At 37.0% G+C, this 22198-nt stretch overlaps 1 protein-coding gene across 2 annotated transcripts in view; it reads right to left on the reverse strand.

The window, feature by feature from the left end:
* Positions 1 to 22198, reverse strand: part of LOC108413520 (E3 ubiquitin-protein ligase rnf213-alpha-like) — a 65051-nt gene that overhangs the window by 20579 nt on the left and 22274 nt on the right. The window contains exons 12-33 of one of the 2 annotated variants that reach the window (XM_017686077.2): positions 17919 to 21437; positions 17694 to 17830; positions 17447 to 17545; positions 16117 to 16232; positions 14886 to 15008; positions 11990 to 12036; positions 11633 to 11774; positions 11416 to 11554; positions 11022 to 11201; positions 9686 to 9816; positions 9320 to 9480; positions 8423 to 8608; positions 8121 to 8302; positions 7032 to 7152; positions 6841 to 6938; positions 4060 to 4227; positions 3793 to 3944; positions 3338 to 3428; positions 3100 to 3205; positions 2800 to 2977; positions 2484 to 2677; positions 527 to 637 (exon numbers count right to left, since the gene is read on the reverse strand). In XM_017686077.2, coding sequence (XP_017541566.2) covers positions 527 to 637; positions 2484 to 2677; positions 2800 to 2977; positions 3100 to 3205; positions 3338 to 3428; positions 3793 to 3944; positions 4060 to 4227; positions 6841 to 6938; positions 7032 to 7152; positions 8121 to 8302; positions 8423 to 8608; positions 9320 to 9480; positions 9686 to 9816; positions 11022 to 11201; positions 11416 to 11554; positions 11633 to 11774; positions 11990 to 12036; positions 14886 to 15008; positions 16117 to 16232; positions 17447 to 17545; positions 17694 to 17830; positions 17919 to 21437 — 6381 coding nt within the window. Of the gene's footprint in view, positions 1 to 526; positions 638 to 2483; positions 2678 to 2799; positions 2978 to 3099; positions 3206 to 3337; positions 3429 to 3792; positions 3945 to 4059; positions 4228 to 6840; positions 6939 to 7031; positions 7153 to 8120; positions 8303 to 8422; positions 8609 to 9319; positions 9481 to 9685; positions 9817 to 11021; positions 11202 to 11415; positions 11555 to 11632; positions 11778 to 11989; positions 12037 to 14885; positions 15009 to 16116; positions 16233 to 17446; positions 17546 to 17693; positions 17831 to 17918; positions 21438 to 22198 lie in introns of both variants that reach the window. The other variant, XM_017686076.2, reaches the window with a different exon arrangement.

Consider the following 22198-nt stretch of genomic DNA (forward strand, 5'->3'; position numbering starts at 1 on the left):
CTTGTTTAAGCATTTATTTTGTGTAACTGGTAAATACTGACAGACTGTTAACAGGAATAAGACTGCATTTATTTACTGGTTAATGCTGCTATAAAGCAATCTAAATAGTACCCCCTTATAGCACAATGCTATTGATGGATATGGGATCCATGTCATAGCCTGTGAACAACAGCCAGAATCTGGATATTAGCATGAATACAGAGCAATGTTGGATATACTCAACTCATCAGCAACATTTTCATAGTCCACAATACCTACTGTAACAGATATTTACAATATATATTAGAGGCTTACTAAAGGATCTCATTTAATAAATTCTTGAAATATATATAATATATATATATTTTTTTTTTTACAAGAATATATATATATAGAATATATATAGAAAGCATTCACACTAACAGTTGTCATTATGGATAACTGTTTGTAAGCTGATGATTTTAAATGAAAACTATAAAGCGTACAAAATGTGAAGTAATAACAATAATAATACTAAGAGGAGTATCTGAAAACAGTATTTACATACCTGAGCAAAATCATATGAAGGCTCCTCAAGTGCCCTTACAGCATCACCAGTAATTCCCTCGTACATTTCTCCATACATGAGGAACAGATCCACTTGTCCAGTAGACATGTCCTGATGGGTTCAGTCCAAAAGTTCAAAGTTAAGTCACAGACTTGCCACTTCAAGTTCACGTCCTTGTATACAGACTCATTATTGATTTTATCAGCTCCACTAACGATATAGGTGCACTTTGTAGTTCTACAATGACAGGCTGTTGTCCATCTGTTTTTCTGTTAGCCCACTCTTACCCCGTTCTTCAACGGTCAGGACCCACACAGAACTGCTATCATTTTGGTGGTGGGTCATTCTCAGCACTGCAGTGACACTGACTTAGTGGTAGTGTGTTAGTGGTAGTTTTTAAACACTGTGTCCACTCAATTAAACACTACTACCTTGTTAGTCCAACTTTTAGATGTAAAGTCAGAGGCAATAGCTCATCTGCTTCTGCACAGTTTGTGCTGGTTATCCTCTAGTGCTTCTTCAGATCAACACAACCCCGATATTTTTGGTTGGTGGACTATTCTCAGCCCAGCAGCGACACTGAGCTGTTTAAAAACTCCAGCAGCACTGTTGTGTCTGATCCACTCAGACCAGCACAACACACACTGACACACCACCACCACGTCAGTGTTACTGCAGTGCTGAGAATGATCCACCACCCAAATAATACCTGCTCTGTGAGGGTCCGTGGGGGTCCTGACCACTGAAGAACAGGGTAACAAAGTATCAGAGAAACAGATGGACTACAGTCTGTAACTGTAGAACTATAAAGTGTACCTATAATACCTATAATAAGTGAAGCTGATAGAATGGACAATGAGCGTAGAAACAAGGAGGTGTTTTAAATAAAGTGACTGGTCAGTGTACAGTTGTTTGCAAAATAAAACTAAAAAAAAAAAGAAACATAAAATGGCCTGTGCAAGTTACGGCACATCTTACATTTAATGTTTAGTTTTTTTTCCAATATGTTAAACTCACGAGTATAAAAGTATAAACAAACAAATATAAACCATCCAATAAAACTACCACTTCTCTATAGAGGATGCGCAAACTTCACTTTGGAAAATCAACAAAACATGCAAATTTCAAATGTTTGCATCTGACAACCAGCTCCAAAATTATTGGCACTCATGAGAAAGATCGGTAAGAAGTAGGGCTGAATGATTTTTGCAAAATATCTAACTGCGGTTTTTCTGACAAATATTGCAATTACAACTTAAATTTCAATTGTTTATATTTTTATTTTTTATAACTGAGATTTTTTTTTGGCTGAGAAGACCAGCATATACTTTTTTTGGCCTGAGACTTGAACTGTTAACACAGTGTGCCAGCCTATCGTTTACTTGTGGTTGAGACGCCACAGCAGGTCATAAGGTCTATGTTATCAGGTGAAAATTTCCTATTTAAATTTGAATTTATTTTCAAATAAATTCTTTCAAATTATGATTTTTTATATAAACATGATTAAACATTCAACAATAGTAAAAGGTAATTAATCATGTTTTCACGGTCAAATATCTAACACTGAAAATGTCAAAGAAATCCAACCTCAAACTGAAGTAAATTTAGTATAAGAAAACAAAAACATATTATTTAACAAAATCAAATATTTTCATTGAAAGACTGAGCTAATTAACTAGAAAGACTTTTTAAATTTTTTATTTTATTGCTAGATTTCCCAAAGACATCAGTAATTATGGAGCTGATTATACATTTAAGAATAAAAGTCACTTTTGCAAACGGTCTTATTGTTCATTAAATTTTTCATTTCCATCTAGATAATCTTTTTTGATAATTTTGCAACATTGTTATTGTAACACTTACTTCCTCTGGCACATCTTGTTCTTAAAACAAATGTACTTCAGTGAAATATTTCCTAATTGATTGAATTTTTGCATTTTTCTTTTGCTGGTCTTACCTGTACATTAAAAACTTCACTTGTTATTATCCACTGAAATCTTTCACTCTGAGCAAGGTGATGGATAATGCTGAATCCATACATGTTGCACAGGTTCCGTAACAGGTATATCTGTATCCATGGATTCCCTGTGTTTGATATGAGCTCTTGCAAGCTTCGCAGAAGATTATTCCCTTTAGGATCAACTGCAAGCTCTACAATATAAATTACCACATTCAATTAAAATGAGAACAAATAAATACATATAACATGAGCTTAAACAGTAACAGAAATGTTCATTATCAGTTCTTTTTAGAAAGATAAAAGTTGAAATAACCTTCAGATACTGCAGTTCTGATGGTGTCAGAGGCGACTGAGATGGCAAATCTTAATTTTGCAATTATGTGAAGGTCCTCAGAAATCATAGCGTCATCTGACTTGATGAACACACAGGTGTCCAGACATTCCTCTGCCTTTTTGACAAGACACCCTTGATTTGAAGAATGGATGTGATCCTACAGAATATTTTATAGTAACAATCTGATCAGTAAATTAGGGCCAACATTTAAATTATCACGTTAGATTATCAAGTCAGAATTGGTGTTAGCGTCATCAAAAGTGTAAAATTGTAGCAAACCTCAATGCTGCGCACCACCATGAAGTAGAGCTCATCAGCATTTCTCTTATTACATTTTACAGATTCTTCAATGAATCTCTGCAACTGAGGTGCAGTTTCCTCCATTCTGTCCAACAAGAATATCACATGTTAAATTGAGAAAGTGACATCAGTGTTAAACAGAACAGAATGGCATCAAGAACATTCATTAATAATCAGCAGACTAAGTAACAGACAGCTACATAAATGACAGTAGTACCCGCATTTCAGTAGAATCTTGAGCACAAGGGACTGTACGGCAGGATCAAGGTTCATATAGAGCTGCAGTGAGGACAGCTCGGCTACTGTGCCTGTGGACATGCAGATGGGAATAATTTTTAAATAAAATTTGTTTTATTATTCAGTGTGTTACACCATGCTGACAGATCATCTAACACTTGTAGATTCAGACAATCATGCAATCAACCTGACCAAGCATCTTTTTAGTTACATGGCTAGCTCTGTCACAAACAGTTGGGAGGTTCGTGATTTCTTTGGGGTACTGGATCCATTTTTTATACCAAGACTAAGTACTCAATAATCTGAACAGCACCCACCATTTTTCTTACTGTGGTCTGTTTCAGGGCGTGGTTAGTGGTACATTATGTATAAATAATGATGATTTTTACTATCAGTATATGGACTACACTTTCCCTAATGCTCTTGATTAATTACCTTCAGTCGATGAGCTTCCTTTCATATAGTCCATGAGCATGTTCACCACTTTGTCAGTCAGTTGCTCTTTGCTGCTGACAAAATTCCACATAAATTCCACAAAAAATGAGTTACATTTTCTTCTGAATCTGTTCACTTTCAGGAAGGTTTCCCTGGGAGTTAAAGGAAAAAAAAAAAAAAGTCAACTAATAGGAATAAAGAACCGCTTAAGCACCTGGCCAAAAATGTAACTAGGTAAATTCTAAATGTAAATCAATGTTTTCATACTTGTCAACAACTCCACATGGTTTGTAATCTTGATTTATCTCCTTTTTGCATTTCCTGCAATGTGTGTCATTGTGGTCCTTTAAACAAGATATATGGAACATATGTCCACATTGTAGTTCAGCCGTGTCATCCTCTGTGAATTCTTTATCACAGTACCCACACAGGACCCTAAAATCAGGAGATGAAACATTAGCTTGTGCAGTGTGTGAAACCCCCAACAACCCCCACCACTGCACACCATAAAAATGTCAAAAGGCAACATTTCAAATAGAATTTCCATTCCATTCTAAATTTATAATTGAGGATAAATAAGAAACAGCTAATAAAACTAATTCAGAGACAGGAAGTAAAGCAGTTCAAGTATGACACATATTAGGCTCCAGCCCTTGCGGGCCAAAACTGCAGACTTAAGACACTTGATGATGCATTTGTGTTTTCTGTGGCTAAAATCGAGCCAATATGAAACATTACTGTCCTATCTCATTTATACTGAGATTTCTTATCCCATGCAAACTGGACATAGTCTTTACAGGTGTACATAACCTTTACAGGGAAAACTAATCCTGTCAAATATGGCTATGGTTTATAATTCTAGTATGCTTGCATTTGTACAATCTACCCACCGTTACTTTCATGTTGAGAACTGAAGTTGTTATACATACATATTATGTAACATTTGTTTGTAAATACTGGGTTTGCAAAACTGAGGCAGTGATACCACTTTTTAGGTGTTATTTAATACACTTTCAGTGCATATTACCTACTTCAAACTTACATCAATAAGGTATTTTGCCTTTGAATTTATATATACCATCACCGAGCACTTTATTAAGAACACCTGCACTCATTCATGCAATTATCTAATCAGCCAATCATGTGGCAGCAGTACAGTGCATAAAATCATGAAGATACGGGCTAACAACTACAGGTAATGTCCATATAAACCATAACTATGAGGAAAAAATGTGATCTCAGGGATTTTGACCATGGCATGACTGTCAGACAGGCTAGTCTGAATATTTCTACAACCGCTGATCTGAGATTTTCACGCGCAACAGATTTTGAAGTTTATGCAGAACAATGCAATAAAGAAAAAAACATCCAGTATGCAGCAGTTCTGTGGATGGTAATGCCTTGTTGATGAGAGAGATAAATGGAAAGGCCAGACTGGTTTGAGGCTATGGTAACTCAGATAACCATTCTGTACCACTATGGTGAAAAGGAAAGCTTCTCAGTATGCAAATCATGGCAGACCAATAAAGGATGCAGAGAAACAAACAGACTACACTCTATAAGAGCTACAAAGTGGACCTATACCTATATCTATATACCTATGTCATAAAATGGACCATGAGTGTAGAAACACGGAATGGTATGGCTGATCAATGTACAGTATATGCTCACTCCCTGCCTGTTTTAGTTCGTTTTTTATCTGAATGGAAAAAAAAAAGAGCTAAGTAGGTCTCTGAACGTAGTCTGGTCACCATATTACAGAAAATTCTTATCTTTTGTCTTAAGATCTGACAGGTCAAGATGAGATTTTTCACAAACTCCTATTACAGAAGAAAATCTAATCTTAATTTTAAAATCTTAAATCTACAGCATCTTTTCTTAAGTTAAATGGTAACTTAATCGATTGAAATTGACAATCAATTGTTGTGTCTGTTACCTAGCAACCAACCATACCCACACATCTGAAACCTAAACATGTAATCAAGTGAGTTAGTCAGACAGCTAACAATAGCTACCATTACTGGTGTAAAGAAAGTCGAATAAAACTAAAGCGTGATAAAGTGGAAGTTAAGAATATTATATATCAGCGCTTCGTGCTGTTTATCAGAGCATCGCCACTCTCCAGTTTCAGTTTCCATTTCCCGTACGCTTTAGCCAAGCACGCTAACGTTACTCTTCCTAATAAAGAGACACATGTTCAGCTCTGTCTCCTTACTATTTACCATCACTGGAATATTTCATCATTAACATTAACACACAAAGGTAATAAGAGGACACAGTGCAGATCGTGTCTGCAGCATCTGGGGCTTTATACTCTGCTACAAAAGAAAAAACTCACAAGTCATAGCACTATTTTCAGTGTAAATAATTGTAGCATCATTATGCTACTCTTAGTGAACTGGGCTGCCCATCACTGCATAAAACAATAGAAACAGACAATTCAAACAGAAGTTAAGACTTTATCTTTAAAGATAATCTTTATAGTTAAAACTTTAACTTTATCAGAAGTTAAGGTTTATCTTAAAGTTGGGATGTTTTTGTAATACCATTATCTGGAAATAATGATTATAGACTTAAGAACTGTTGTTTTGTAATGCCTTCTGTCCTAAATTCAGTCTTAACTGAAGTTGCCATGACAACAAAGCAGATGTAGCATGGCCCCAGGTTGCTAACATTTTCTCCTGTTTTGCCAGAGATTTATTTCTTTTAGTCTTTTTACAGAACTCTTTAAAACTGAAATCTTTACTTTTTAAGATGTCATCTTATGTTTACAGATATTTAGTAAAGAACCCATCTTATCTGCTTTTTAAATCTATTTTATAAGTACACCACACCATGCAAATCTATATCTGAGTCTGGAATCTAGAATGAAATATCCTATATTTATTTTCTGCCTTTGAAAAAATCCATTTCATATTGTTTTGTTTTAAGGACATTTAATTGCCCCAGAGGTATGAAATGTGGCATCATTATTACCCTTGATTTACAGTAATAATATCAAACATAATAATAACTACTACAAATTTACCCATTATTATTTTGACTCACCTGAAAACATTGCAGGCATTCTTGCTACATTTATTTAGTGTTCCTGTGACCTGTTCTACCATGTATTCCATCTGCTTTCCATCTTCTGTGTTCAGTTTCTGTACACATAAAGCATCGTATTATTTACAATAAGATTTTTTTTTCTTTATCAGAATTTATTGAGCTTTAAAGTATAAATAAATTTGTTTTACCTTCCATGTAAATGTGAGGTTTCTTACAAGAATGGTCAGCAGTTTTTTCTCCATCTCTAACTCGTTTTGAAGGAGGTGGTCCATGAGAAGGTAGACAATCCATGTACTTTGCCATACAAGTCTAGAAATATATGTTTTTCAGTTAAGCTCAACTTAACCAACTCTGAACTACCTAACAACCAGAATTGTGTGAAATGCGTTTTATTGCATATAGCAAAAGTCTGACTGTGACTGTTTACTGTAAGCCAGGAATTTAACTCCTGTAAAAGGAACTACTCTGCAGAGTTTTGAGTGTTCCCTGTCCCAGCACATTTTCTTCTGAAGTGCTTAATATTAACTGTAATGACAGTGAGTGTAAACTGGCCATCTTATCAGCACAAGCTGCAGGTTTTCTTTCCAACCAAGCAGGACCACAACTCATATACGGTCACATACAAAGAGGCACCCCAGTCAAATGCCATCTTCCACAGTGAACACGCTTCTACATGTTGTAATGCACAATTACTGTTAATTACTGAATTTAACTTGCCAGTAAAACGAAATAATACAATTTGGCCTGTACAAAAGTTATGGCACGTTTCATATTTACGTTTAAATTTTTTTTACAATATATGAAATGCAGAAAACACTGTGCCGTATGTGTTCACTGCGGAGGATGTATTAATTTATATATTTTAAATTTGTTTATTTTAATTTATTTTCATTTTGATTTAACTGTAGTTGTTCAAAGTTTTGCATACAGCAGTAACTAATCAATTATTTGAAGAATGAGACCAACCAATTCAAAAAGTAGAATCAGGTGTGCCACATCAACCCCTAATGGAAAAGACCCTTTATGATAACCCTCGATTTAGAAAGACCACGTAGACAAAAAGGCTGCACTGAAATTAAGCCTACATGTACTCACAGCATGAGGGGAAATGTCATTGGTACCAAAGACTGCAGTTTAAATGTGTAAAAATAACCCAATATTGGACAGTTTAAATGCTTTTGAGACCATAAAATAGATACAATTACAAGCTAACTAAAGGAATTATCCTGTGAGGGTAAAACATTGTTATAAATAGTCTTATCCTATACAGAGCCCACCTGATTTCTGCTGTTAGCTCTGCTGCATTTTCAGCATGCCGTGTCACCAAAGAATCCTCTGACAGGATCAAGTCCACAGTCATGGACAATGACTTCACTCTCTGTAACCACTCTTGGCAGCTGGCAAAGTCTTTCAATAGACTGTCCTTTGGTTGAAGACATCGAACTGTCTGTCGGAGAGCCTTATAAAAAAAAAGAAAAAAATTTGATAAGGTCTGTATTATAAGCAAAAGATGATTATTCTTTTGGCAAAAAGTCAATTTTGAACAATGCTGATAAAAGTACTCTATTATAAAACATACCTCAGTTGCTTCCCCTGCAGACACCAAGTCTTTATTTTGGAGGAATAAGTTGTAGAAAAGCTGATGGTTGTCATGCATGTACTCATTAGCGACATAGAGCCAGGGCAGAGAGACATTGTCAGGCTCATCTCCAGTCAAATCTTGATAGAGACGTGGTGTAAGTCTGAGGAGTGTATCTGAAAAAGACTGTAAGAAACACATTCATATGTCCATATGTTTGTAGACACCTATACATCAAGTGTTTCTTCTGAAATGAAAGGTATTAATAGTAAGTTAGCCCCCCTTCTCTGCAGTAACAGCTTCTACTCTTCTGTGAAGGCTTTACACTAGATGTTGGAACATTGTTGTGAAGACTTGATTGAGCATTAGTGAGTTCAGGTACTGATGTTGGATGGTCAGTTCTGGTTATCCAACTCATTCCAAAGGTATTGGATGGAGCTCCATCATTCCAGAGAAAGCAGTTCCACTGCTTCGCAGCCCAATACTGGGGTGCTTTATACCACTCTAGCCCACACTTGGCATTTATGCATGTGAAGCTGTTCCAGAGTGTCCTATTGGCAGTGTACCTCCATGTAGGCTATACAAGCTGTGCCTTCAAATAGCACAGTGGTTCTCCGTCCTGGTCCTGGATTACCTACATATTGTGATGTTCTTTGTGCTCTTACACATAATGCAGCATGGGAAACTCTAAAACATGCAGGGCAGTCATAATCCAAGACCATGATTGAAAACCACTGATATAGAGTATATCTTGTGGTCCAAGATGTCCAACTCATTTGGAACCCTGGATAGCCTGGATTTATTTTACAGTAGCAGCAAACTTTTTTAACAGGTGTTAGGTTGAAGACATACTGTGAAGGTAAAGACATGGGAATGTAGCTTTTAATTTTCTCTCACCTTATTAAGCTCAGGTGGATAACCCGGCATGGCGATGTTCACAAGGTCTTCACCGAACATGGCAAAGACCTCCTGGTCTTTTTTAATGCTTTTAATCCAAGTCCACTTTATATATTCTTCAAATTTCTCCAAATATTCCTTATTAGGTCGAATGGCTGGGCCTTCAGGCAATGTATGAACAAGTACAAGTAAGTAAAAGTCTGTGTACATGTACACACACAAGCTTTTATCTTCTGACTGGTACAATGGATTGGATTTCATCTACTACCTCAGGGCTGTGACCTAATTAAAACATTGCAGATAACTATCTGTCCCAAGAATGTCAACTGGAAAATGGTAAGAAGGGAGGAGGATGTAATGTAGTACCATTCAGATTGATGACATTTGACCAAATCTGCTCAAATCTCTCTTTTATCACCCAGCTAAATGGGAAACAGCAGGTCCTTGACTTGTCCTTTTGTCTTCTTGTTGACAGGACAGACACTTTGCCTTGAAATCTATTTAAAAAAATGAAGAATATAACACATTTCTAAGCCGGTTCTCCTTCTGTTTGGCAAGTTATGTTTATTTATTTTAATATTTAAAATAACTTGTATCTCTTTAACAAATTTCTCTTGTGAAGGCCATAAAGCAGCGACTGAGGACTAAACACACATAAAAGGAAACATGTCATTAGTACATCTGTACATACAAATATGCTTTATCACATTTTTAAGAGCATTTTGAAATGAGTGTAATGACTGATGAAGTTCCTGCTGTATAGTTGCATTCATTTATGAAACAACTTACTTAGAATTTTTAATAAATGTGGTTTATTTTTTGAAAATTACATGTAATGTACTGTCGCAACCAAGAGCCGTTTCTTCTGCCTCTTCTAGACATATATAAATATATCTAATATGTTCTTATACTATTGCCCAAATAACTATCTGTAGTCTTATTTAAAAAGAATTAAAGGAGCAAAAGGAATAAGAACAAAATGTAAAAAGGATGAAAAGGAATAAAAAGATTTCAGCTGTTGAGTTCTTGCGGAAGGACGGAAAAGTCCTTCACTTTATCAAGCTTAAAGTGGCAAGATGGTTCCCGGACAACCACCGCGCAAAGATCATCACGAAGCATTTATTTTTTACATCCTGTTTGGGGTGATGAAGTAATCACCCCTCCCCTTTTTACACGATTCTATATCATCTTAGTCCTCATTGTATGCAAAGTCTGTAACCTTTTTTGGCTCCCCTTAAAACCAAATGCACATGATGTAATTTTTTAAAAACAGTTCTGACCTGGTTGTACCAGGCTGTTTCGTCCTCTTAAGGCCATCTTACACAGCTTCTTCACGCAAGTGCAGGAGTTACTTCAGCTATAATTTATACTGTCTATATATCTAACAGAATTCATCTTGAAGTAGTTTTTACTTTGGCTATAGTTTATACTGTCATCCAACAATTCCCCTCCTTTCAGCCATAACTTGCAGCAATACAGTTTGTACAGTTTCTTTTTTGTGAGTTAATTGAGCTCATTCCCTTTAGTGGTGATATCCCAAATGCATGCAGTCTATAGCCTGTTTCCCAATGTTACCTTTTGTAGGAGATCTCCAAATACTCATGTTAGCTAATATTTTAGTTTATTGATTACTAATCAGGAATGTTTCATTAAATATTTCTGACTGTATCATGCCATGAGTAAAGCTGACTCAGTCACTCACTCAGTAACTGGGATTTTCAGCAGATTCCACTGATCCTCTTGGAATACCTTCAGCCACAAATCTGACTTTTCAGAAGACTGCTCAATGAGGTTATCCAAGTTGTTGTCACCATCAATGACTGCCAGAATCTGGGCCACGGCCGAGGCTACAGTGTCTTCCAAATAAACCCAGAGCATGTGTCTGCAAGACAGAAGATATAAATTTAATTTTAGCCAGTGTATTGGTCTGACATTTTATTAATTGTTAGACAGATGAATATTATCCAGTCTTCACATTAGCACTTTTTTCATTTGAATGATGATTGGGTGAGATTGCAAAAAGCTGTACAAATGCTTCAAATCACTTACTCAGAATTTATATAAATTGGTAGTCATATCGCATGACTTGCATTTACCTAAAGGAGCCACCTTCAGCAACAAAATGGCCAGACAAAGCCTGAGTAATAACCCAGTTCTCTCTTTTCCCAGTTTTTTCTTGGGTGTAAAGATGGCTGATTATTCTCCCCTCCAGCAATTTTATGAAAGTGTCAGACACTGCCAAGAACAAAATCTCATCATTAACCATCTTCAACACAATAATTACAAACAGCATAAACACAGGAACATTCTTACCGGGGTATTTGTTATGCAGCAAACCATGAAGAATTTCAATACGTTTTGTTGCTCTTTGAGTGTTATCTGCTTTGTCATGTAGCTGCAAAATTCCCTTCTGCAAAGACTTCTTCATCAGGAACAGTGTGTCAACCAGGATTTCCTGCTATATAGAGCAAGAATTCTGTATTTTAATGTTTATCACATATGTGTGTTGTGATCTGCTACCATCTACAAAAGCAATTAATAACACAGAATCATGGCAACATAAGTAAATCATTATTTAACTGTATTTATATGACTTTAATGATAATCATTATTCATTATCATTACCACTATCATTCTGTAAGACAATTACAAAAATAATGCAGAGTCTACCTTTTGTTCTGTGAGTGTGGTTCCACAGCTGTCTGGGTCATGATTCTCTATAAATGGGAAATAATTATAATTTCTGATACAGTATTAGGGAAAAAAAGCTTGTACCAATACATCATTTTTCAGTTAACAAAATAATGTTAGTGCTCATAGCAATTCATAGCTATTAAGCCATTCCCAACAATGTCTTTGTTTAATATTCTGTATAACATCATATCATTAAAATGTTACTTATGTGTCAGTAAAGGACTTGAAAATCAGATACCACCCTTTCATTTATGTTTTTTTTCTTTGGTGTCAGGAAAAGAATCAGAAAACATATTTAACAGAACACTACACAGAAGCCAATTTCTTCTGGGAAGTGAGTTAGGCTTTCTGTTCACATCAGAGGGCATTTTGAAACAATGGACTGGAGTTATTGCAGCTTTAATATACTGTATCAAATTTCCAGGGAATTAAATGTGTACATACATGGATTGTCACTTTAAACAGTCTGGTAAACTCCAGAAATTTATGCAATGGCTTTTAGAAGCTTTTCCTTGAGTCTCCATTCCTGTTTTTCTTCAAAAAACAAATGCTTGCCAGCAGAAGTCAACACTGTATCAAAACCTTTTGCACAGGGAAGAACTTTTCAGCTGATCACCAAAAAGACCTGGCGTTTTGGAGGAGTGTTCTCTGGTCAGATGAAACAAAATTGAACTGCCTGGCTATAATGATTAGCAATAAGTACGAAGGGAAAAAGGGTGAGGTTTTTAATCCAAAGAACCCCATCTTATCTATGAAGTATGGTGGTGGCAGAATCATGTGGTGGGTGTTGTGCTGGAAAAGCGACTGGTACACTTCAAAGACACATGACATCATGAGGAAGGAAGTTACTGAAGCAGCAGCTCTAGACATCAGTTTGAAAGCTAAAAAGTAACTAAACCCCAAGACCTTTTTTTCATTAACAGCTGAACTTAACTGCTTCGCTTAAAATGTGAACACATCTTTCCAAACTGTATATCATTTTTACCAAAATACAAAGACGTCACAATATGCAAATCAGTCAAACAACATCACCGCCCCTGATGATGCCCTACTCATGCAGAGAGTGAGGAGATAACCACACTCACATGCTGAGCTAAATACCCCCAGCACCACCTCACAAGGCTGCGATATGCCAGCTGTCTGTACCAACTGTAAGTAACTCTTTTAAAGTAAATAAAATGAATTAAAATGAATCATCTGAGCTTAGTTTGTCATTAAGATGTTGGGCCGATTAAGTGAGGATTCTTACGAATTACCATAAAGCTGCCGGTGTTGCATCTGATTCCCATTTCCCTTCACAACTTAAACCCTTATGTGTGACTCAGTGAACAGAAATCAAACAAGCGGTTCGGTCATTTAATTGCCATTGTTACCAACTGTGTCAACCTTTCGTCCGTACAGCCTTTCACAAACAGGTCAAGAACTGTCTGCCATTGATTTCTGTTCAGTGACTGCGGCGCACGAGAGTTCGATTTATGAAGGGGAAAGTTAAATTTAAGTGAGAACTGAATCAGATGTAAGAACGGTAAGTGCCATTAACAGCTTTGAGAACGTAAGGACTTAGGGCCACTGCACCAACCCTGGATGACCGGTGGTGCAGTCTGCAGCTTTGATGTCAAACCGAATGAAACTTAGACAGTGTTCAAAAAATCCACCTTATTGATTCTGAATTCAGTGTATCTAAGAAATAAGGACTCAGGTTTTATTGAATATGGACCTGCTGAACAGATCATTAGAAGCGAGCGGTCACAGTTTTAGGGAATGTTCTACCGTCCGGCGACTCTGTCGCTCACTGCTAAGGATATTCCTGCACTGTGTTAACTCGTCGGCTGCTTGAGTGAGTGGCTCATACTGTTAAGGCTCAAGATGCACTGCATGATCAGAAACACCTTCCCTTGTTGAAGATGGGAATGATAGTAGAGAAAAATCTTCAACCTCATAAGTGCCATTTCATTCGGTCACTCTCCATATTTTCTGGTAGCTAACGTACGCTAGCTCTAAAAACACAGCAGCCCAGCCCACCCAGTTTCCCTCGCAGCCCCAGTGCCGCTCCCAGTGTGCCTCTCCCATTTTTCAGCATTTTTCAAAGTTAAGACCTTCCAGCAGGACAATGATTCTAAGAATGCCTTTTGATAAAATGGATTAAAGACAGCAAAGTGAAAGTCTGAAAAGGTATGTCTGAGCAAACCTGACTGAGGTACAGCAGTTCTGTCAGCAAGAACAGGCAGAAAATTCCAGCAAAGTTCTGTGAGAATTGTGTTTGATTCAAGTTAAGCAATTAAAAGACAGTGCAACCAAATTCTAGCGAAAGTGTATGTAAACCTTTGAAAATCTGATTGAAAATCTGATATAGTAAAGAAAATCTGAAATAAATCTGTCTCATAGCAGTTATTTTGAAATCACTTTTTTAAAAATAATGTACACTAATTGACTTAACACAGGTAATATATAGAAATAGTCTTTACGTTACGTGTATTTTTAATCTCAACTGTAGTTTTAGGTGTTTTGTGTCATTTTTGTTAAATATTGCTTTTTTCTGTTATTGAAAAATAAATAACTATAAAAATCAAAGGGTGGTCTCTGGATTTTGCACAGTATTGTATATTAGTGTGCTAAAAATAATATTTATTTAAAAACAACTTTTTGAGTTAAGAGAGCTATAAGTCGAGCTATGTGTTTCAATCTCACTAGCATTAACTGGTCTGTACTTTTATCTTTTCATTACATATTTTAATTACATATCTTAATAAGAAAGAGCAGAGCATCTTATTTTCCAATGTAACAGGTTTATGAGCTTGCAAACTATTTGCGTGTTACACCACAAACACATAATCCCGACATGTCTGGATGAATGTGTGAATATTAGTATTACCTTTACAAGAGGAAGAACTTTTCTTCAGAATCTCAGAGACATGCAAACGCTGTAGCTCATATATATCACCAGGAAATCCTGCAGCTGGGATAAGTTCATCCAGGTGTAGCGAAATCCAGTAATCTACAATCAAGGTTTTTCATTAGTTGAAGACGGAGATACATGCCATAATGTTTAAAAGTCCATTTTTATGCAAACCTCAATTCCAAACAAGTTAGGACAGTATTTGAAAGGCAATAAAAAACTGAAATCACTGATTTATACATTTACATGTATACATTACATGTAATGTTTCATATTATCAACCTCATTGTTCAATGTTTTGTAAATGCCCTGTAGTGCCTGAAATGCTTTCCAAAAAAGGTCAGACAGGAGCAACTTAAGACAAGGAAAGTTGAAATAGGAGCAATTTAAGGATGTTCAGACTACTACAACTAACATATCTGTGAAAGCACCATTAAAGCTAAACACATTTTGGAGCAACATATGCTACTATCTAGATGCTGTCTTATTTCATGAGCATAGACACACTCTCTACATATTATAACAGCATTGCTACGTAATCAGACAGAGCAGCTGCTGGACTCAAATACAATTACTGACAAATGAATAATTAATGTGGTTTTATCTTTATTAGCAGCAAACTTTAGATATTTTAATACCACAGCCTAGCGTGAGTCAGCCTCTGCTTAAAATGTAAATCGATCCTGGCTCAAATACTAATATAAAGATAATGGTGTAGCTTCATACATTGCATGCAGAAATTCATATGTCAGACAGAAATCTAAAAATACTTCATAAACTCGAATTTGCAGATGGCAAATTCTACATTTTACAGGTACTAGTTTTTAACACATGGCTGTATTTTCCGGAAAGGGCTCATCCTTTACATAATTCTGTACAGCCTTTTTATTGGCCCCAGGAAGATGGGATGGCATTTTTTCTGGAGTCCTGAAATTAGGCTTGATTTGGATAGCTCAAAACTAAAAATAACAGAGTTGCTATGAATAGTACACTATCAAAGTTGCATAAAGACCTTATAATAATCCTTGCATGACTGAAACATTCAGTGATAGAAGTGACATTAAAATCTGAACTGATACTGATAGTTTGTACCAAATTGTAAAAAATATTCTTATTCTCAGTTCACTGTTCAAGCAACTTGTCCCTTAGACGTGTGCAACCATTCAATAAATAAATCAATAAATACAATATATAAAGCAGAACTAACCGCCAAATGAAGCGATATATCCACATCCTCCTGAAATCCTTGGCAATCTTGCAAGAAGAAGAACATCAAAGGTGACTCCAGCATTGACGGAACTTCTGAGTTGAGTAATGCAGTGTCTGAGGATTTCACATCAAAAAGACAAGAATTTTACTAAAAAAATGTGGATAATTTCACAGCACTAAGTAATTTATTTGGATATTACTACTTACTCCAACTACAAGCTAATTGACAGAAATGAATAAGACTACACCCATTTATTAATGAATGTTTACTTTAATGTTAAACAGTAACAAACATCATAGAGTCTGAACACAATTTGACATTTTGTAGACAATATGGTGAACACTGAAGTAAGAAAAATCAGGCCCAGATCATCCTTTGGGTTTTATGGTTGTGTGTCCAGGGGCCAGAGCCAAGAGAGCAATTATGACAAAATCTAAACAGCTGATTTGACTCGTGGTGCTAATTTTACTAACGGCACTGCAGTAAAAACAAATATCATGTCCTGACAGCAAGCGACACAAGCAAGAATAAAAAAACTAAAATGCTTCCTTTATAATCAGTGAGGATGTCTATGCCAAGTACAAGTGGCAGAGAAAGTTTTTGACCTTTCTATTTTTGACATTTCTGTTTTTGATGTGTCATGCTGCTCTATAATTCCTCCTTTACACGGACGAGAAGTGGTGAAGAGAAGAATCTCTATGACCATGCCGGTAAACAATTCGGAAAGAAACAGCCAGAGTGCTGGAAATTAGAGAAGAATACCTTTTATTTCTTGTTAGGTAAATTGGTTAGCCTGTTACAAGTTAGCATAATCAAGCTCTCCATGGCCTCGGCAGTATAAAGCTATATTAGCTATACATGTTAAATTTGGGGTTAAAATGTGACCCGTTACAAACTCAAATACAATTAAATACTATGCTGCAGAGCAGAGCAGTGAGAAAGTTATACAAACCTTCACAATCTCCACTGTGCCACTCCATACAGTAAAGTTTTAGACTAGTTTTAAGCTGTTGATATAAGACCCACATGGTTATAAAATACTGGGGTGGGGAGCGGACAGTGGTGCAACACGTGGAGATGGGGTGGGGATGGGGAGAGAGATGTCAGGGACAGAATTTCATCCCTATGCAGCCCACTAGTGTGTATATTAATGCATGTTACATGTATAAACAACACACTTACCCTTAAAGTTGAAAGTGAAACAGATTTTTTTAATAGTATTCTGAAGCCATAGCTATACAGGTAGTTGCTGTCATTTTAATTACTTTAAAAACTCATCCATTGGCTATACACTATGTTTCTGGGTTGTGAAAGTTTCTCTTTTTACCTCACACAGAAGAGAAGTCTCTGACTTTTTTTCGGATCATCAAAGTACGTTTGCAGTAACAGGAGTTTGCGTCCCCTCACATCATCACAGAGAAATTCACTAAAAAAAGCACAATAAATATCCCTCACATTTCACAAAATGACATTTGTCTTTAGTCTTCACTAGTCATACTTAGATCGCTCCTTTCCGATGATATTTTCTCCTATAAATTCAGCAATATGCTCTGGAATCCAAAGAAAAGCCTTACCTTACTGTTTGAGAAAATGACTGCTCTGTGTAAAATTCATCCAGTAAGAACAGACAGGAGTGATCTTCATCAATGTGAAGTTCCTTATTGATTTGCTCCACATCTCTTTTATTGAGAAGCCGAGAATATGTGGATACCTGTAAAAAAACATCACAGATTAAATTATTATAACAGTCATATTATATACATATTGTACTATGTACAAACCATATTTATTAAGCATACCTCAAGAGAGACTCCTCCAGGTATGGTCTGTCTGTATGTTTTCAACATCTCTATCAGGTTGCTATGTGGCTGCTTTGCAAAATACACCTCAAGAATTTTTTCAGAGTTCTCTGTGTATTTTGTTGCCCTTAACACTGCATCTGGAGTTGCACACTGAAGAAGCATTTCCTTGGCCATTTCAAGAACTTCCTCTCTCTTGCCATGATCCAGTTTCTGGGACACAATTTCTGGGCAGCACTGTAAAAGGACTGATGCACATGTATCTTCTGTGTATCCAACAATGGTGTCAAATTTTTTCTTGGATATGCTCAACTGTTCTTTGGACTGGTACATTTCATTTGAAATATCAACCACAAGTGACTCAAGCCAGTATTCTAGTTCAGCTTGCATCTGTCTAGCATGCTCTGGGAGGACACTGCTTATCTCCAAGCAGTGTTTTTCCAGTCGGTTCAGCAGTGGTGTAGGGAACTGCTCATACACTGTGCTTTTCTCTTCAATGACAATTAGTCGAAACTCATCTTTTACTCTGCACTTGACACGATGAGATCCAAGCCCAAGATCAACATAGTAACTCCCCCCTAATTTGACATAACACTGATTCAGAGCATCATAGAGACTCTCATAAAGGCTCTGAATATTTAGTAGGACAACTGGCCTTCCTGTCTCCATGCATGTCTTCACTCTGTTTACTGTGCGGCAAACCTGAGAATACTCTTCATCACGTGGAAATCCAGATCCAAAGATAACTTCAGTGTTGCTTTCATCAATAATCTTCTGAGACTTCAAAATCTGAAGAGCAGCATGATTGACTGTTGGTAGTAGAAGATACCTGGAGGTAAACCCTGATGTTCCCATGTCAAGGTTTTCTTTCAGCAGTGAGATTGTGTCACATTTCTCTGTTCTCTGTGTAAGAACTTCCCAGAATATTTCCAGAACATTTATAGAATCCAAACCTTCAAAGTTCCGTTGCACAGCCCTTGTTAGATCTTCATCCGATGGCTTCCCATTTGTCTCTGTAGCATAGGACACAATCAACTTGACAAGACTGTAGAAATCCCTGAGTCCAAAGAATTCACTGGTCTGTTCCTCAAGGACTTTTAAGTAAAACTTAGTAAGCATGGGAATCAAAAACCTAATTTCAGTGTTGATGTTTTCTTTATCACTTGAACAAATGTCACCGGCTGTGTTCTGCAACTCTTCTGTCACTGGAGATGTTCTTAGAACCAAGATGCCACGGTTCATTTTCGCTGGGTCCAGTGACCAGTTGGAAATTCCAATAAATCCAACTTTTTTGAAGTCATCTTGATTTTCATCATCAACACATCCATACTCCAAAAGAGGATGCAGTGTTTTCAGTGGCATTTTTGGAGAGTCTTCTGCTAATCCAATTTCATCAAGAACTACAACAGAGACATATTCATCCAGATTTTTGTCTTTTTGGAACTGTGCACACTGTCGGAATATTGAGATGATGCCATCAGGAGAAGAGTGTGGGCTGCACTGAAATGAGGCCAGCTGTGCCTGCTTGTAGCCTTTGAATAGGTCATTTGGGGATGCCTTACCCTGCATCGCATGAGCAGCAATTGTCTTAGACAAAGACTTTGAGCTTCCAGGTTTTCCAACAAGGAACAAAGGAATTCGTAAATTCATGCAAACAACCATCATGAACACATTTTCCTTTAGAGCTTCATTCTTTGCCACTGAAGGGGGACAGTCAACATTTGAAATGAATGTTTTTTTGCAAAACTCAATCTCTGCGCGAATGTCAATGTCTGAAGGGAAAGCTTTTGAAACCCTTTTCAAATATGCGTCTCGGTTCTCCAGCGATGCTAAGTAACAGACTCCTACTGCAAGAATGAGGGACCGAACTAGATTATCCACATTTCCTTTCTTTCCTCTAATTTTGTCAATTTCAGGAAATAATGTTTCTTTCTGATGATAAAACCACATGACTGTTTTCATGCAGCGTTCTATGTCTCTGAGACTGACCATCCTGCATTCATCAGTTAACTCTGCCATATGCTTCTGTGAGGCAGAGATTACCTTTGTAAACAAAGGCTGGTGTCCATTATGAAGTTTTTCTTTGCGAAAGAAAGTCTTGACCATCTGGTTGATGTAGAGTTCCTGAGTGTGCTCATTTAACTTTCCAAAGTCCCACACAAGGGGTGTCAGACTTGGAGGCAAAGGCTGAACTCTATACACTAACTGCCTCATTGGTATCTGTCCAAGTTTCTCCTGTGTATTCTCACAGCGGACTCTGTACCCTAATCCAGCTCGCTCCAGTTGCTCTATGGCCTCCTGTGTGTGCTTCCTGTAGGGATTGCATGCTGCAATGACCTTAAGGCAAGGTGCATCAATTTGTTCTCCATTGACAGACTTGTCACAGATCACCTCTTTGATTGCATTCACAGCTTCAGTTGTGTTAGCTTCATCAAAAAACAGCACTGTGTCCATTTTATGAACTTCATTGTCTTTTGAGATCTTGATGGCCTCTCTCACTTTAGTGTAAATAACCTCTGATGTTGTTCCACCATGCACTCGCACCACAATCAGGTTTTGTCTTTGCTTCCCTGATCTCAACAGATCACACATGAACTGCACTAGCCGAGTCTTTCCACATCCTGTTTCACCCATGATAATCACAGGAATGTCTGACTCAAATCGAAGATGAATGGCAAGCATCTTCATTACATTATCTAGTGTCAGCTGATAGGTATCATCTGGGTCTTCCACAATGTTGACTCCAAGGACTCTGCTTATAATATTAAGCTGCTCGAACCGATCCAGTGTCTCGAAATTTATGTTAAATGGCACTTTTTGTGCTCTTAACTGGGCAAAAAGCGTTCTATCAATTATTTTTTTCTCCACTATGGTATTTGTTCGAACATCAATAGCGTCCAGGTTGTGAATGTGGAATCCTAAAAATGTCATGGAGTCATGATCAGCATTGAACAAGATGTATGGATGAGCCTCTTCTTCCCAGCGTCTTCTGATCTGAAACTCTTTGAGAACAGTGTCTCCTCCTGTCGCATCTGTCTCCTTTTCATCACTGTCATCGGATGTTCTCAGTGACCGCATAGAGAAGTCTTTAGACATTGTGATCATGAATTTTACCACAAATTTTTTGAAGCCTGTCAGATCATCTTTTAAAGCATCGCTACAGAAAACTGATTGTTCACACTTCTTTAACTGGCTACTCAGAAAATGTGTGAAATTTCTCAGCTCTCCCCAAGATGGATTTCTGATGTCACAGAATTGTAAAAGACACTCCAACCATTCCTTTGGTGAATCTTCACGAGACGCAGATTTGAAAGAGAAGCTCTCAAGTTTGCCCTCTCTGTATCTTTTAAAGTATTGATATGTGCGTTGAAAAGCTTCGCTACCAAATTCGGAGTCATCCATTAGCTGATACTCTTTGTCAGGTCCCTTCTGCTGTAGATGTTTTTGAGTTTCCTCAGGAGATAGGCATTTAATGGTTGGGAACATTTCCAAGATTGCCTCTTCTATTTGAGATGAAATCTAAGAGGGAAAAACTATTTTGAGTTATAATACAACAATTTTGGAGTGCTAGCTGGAGTACTCCCCTTAAATGGGCCGCAGCTGACTGTAGCCTGTTTTGTTTCTATTTTGAGGAGATCAAATCATTTTCAGGTTTTTTTTTCCATGAGCAGTTTTTTTCTGCCAGCACAGTATGTATTATAATAATTATAATAACAATAAAAGTAAGCATACATAAACATATTAATAAGCATATATAAGCTTATAATATACAACAATTTAGAAAACTGCCTCTGCTGGCAGCAGGCGGCGCAGACCGGGCACCTTGCTGCCATCGCAGGGTCTGCGTCTTTCGAAGGCTGCATTTTAAGGCTGAGTGAAGGCTGTCCCATGTTTTCTGAAGGCTCTTTCACATGCGGCCATGGAAACGAAGGCAGGACATGTTCAGTGTGTCCCAATTCAGGGGCTGGATCCTTCGAAGGACGCGGTTTGCAAAGGCATGTCCTTCGAAAGCTGCTTACACCCGTGAAGACTGAACATGTCCTGCCTCCCTAACCACTTCTAACGAGTTAATTAAGGCCTAACATGTTAATTAACTTATGAGGCTACACAACAAGAAAGGTGTCCAAACTTTTTGGCATGCCACAAGTTTTTTTTTCCATGAGCAGTTTTTTTCTGCCAGCACAGTATATATTATAATAATTATAATAACAATAAAAGTAAGCATACATAAACATATTAATAAGCATATATAAGCTTATAATATACAACAATTTAGAAAA

Source organism: Pygocentrus nattereri, chromosome 20 (assembly GCF_015220715.1).
Source record: "Pygocentrus nattereri isolate fPygNat1 chromosome 20, fPygNat1.pri, whole genome shotgun sequence".
Lineage (NCBI taxonomy): Eukaryota > Metazoa > Chordata > Actinopteri > Characiformes > Serrasalmidae > Pygocentrus > Pygocentrus nattereri.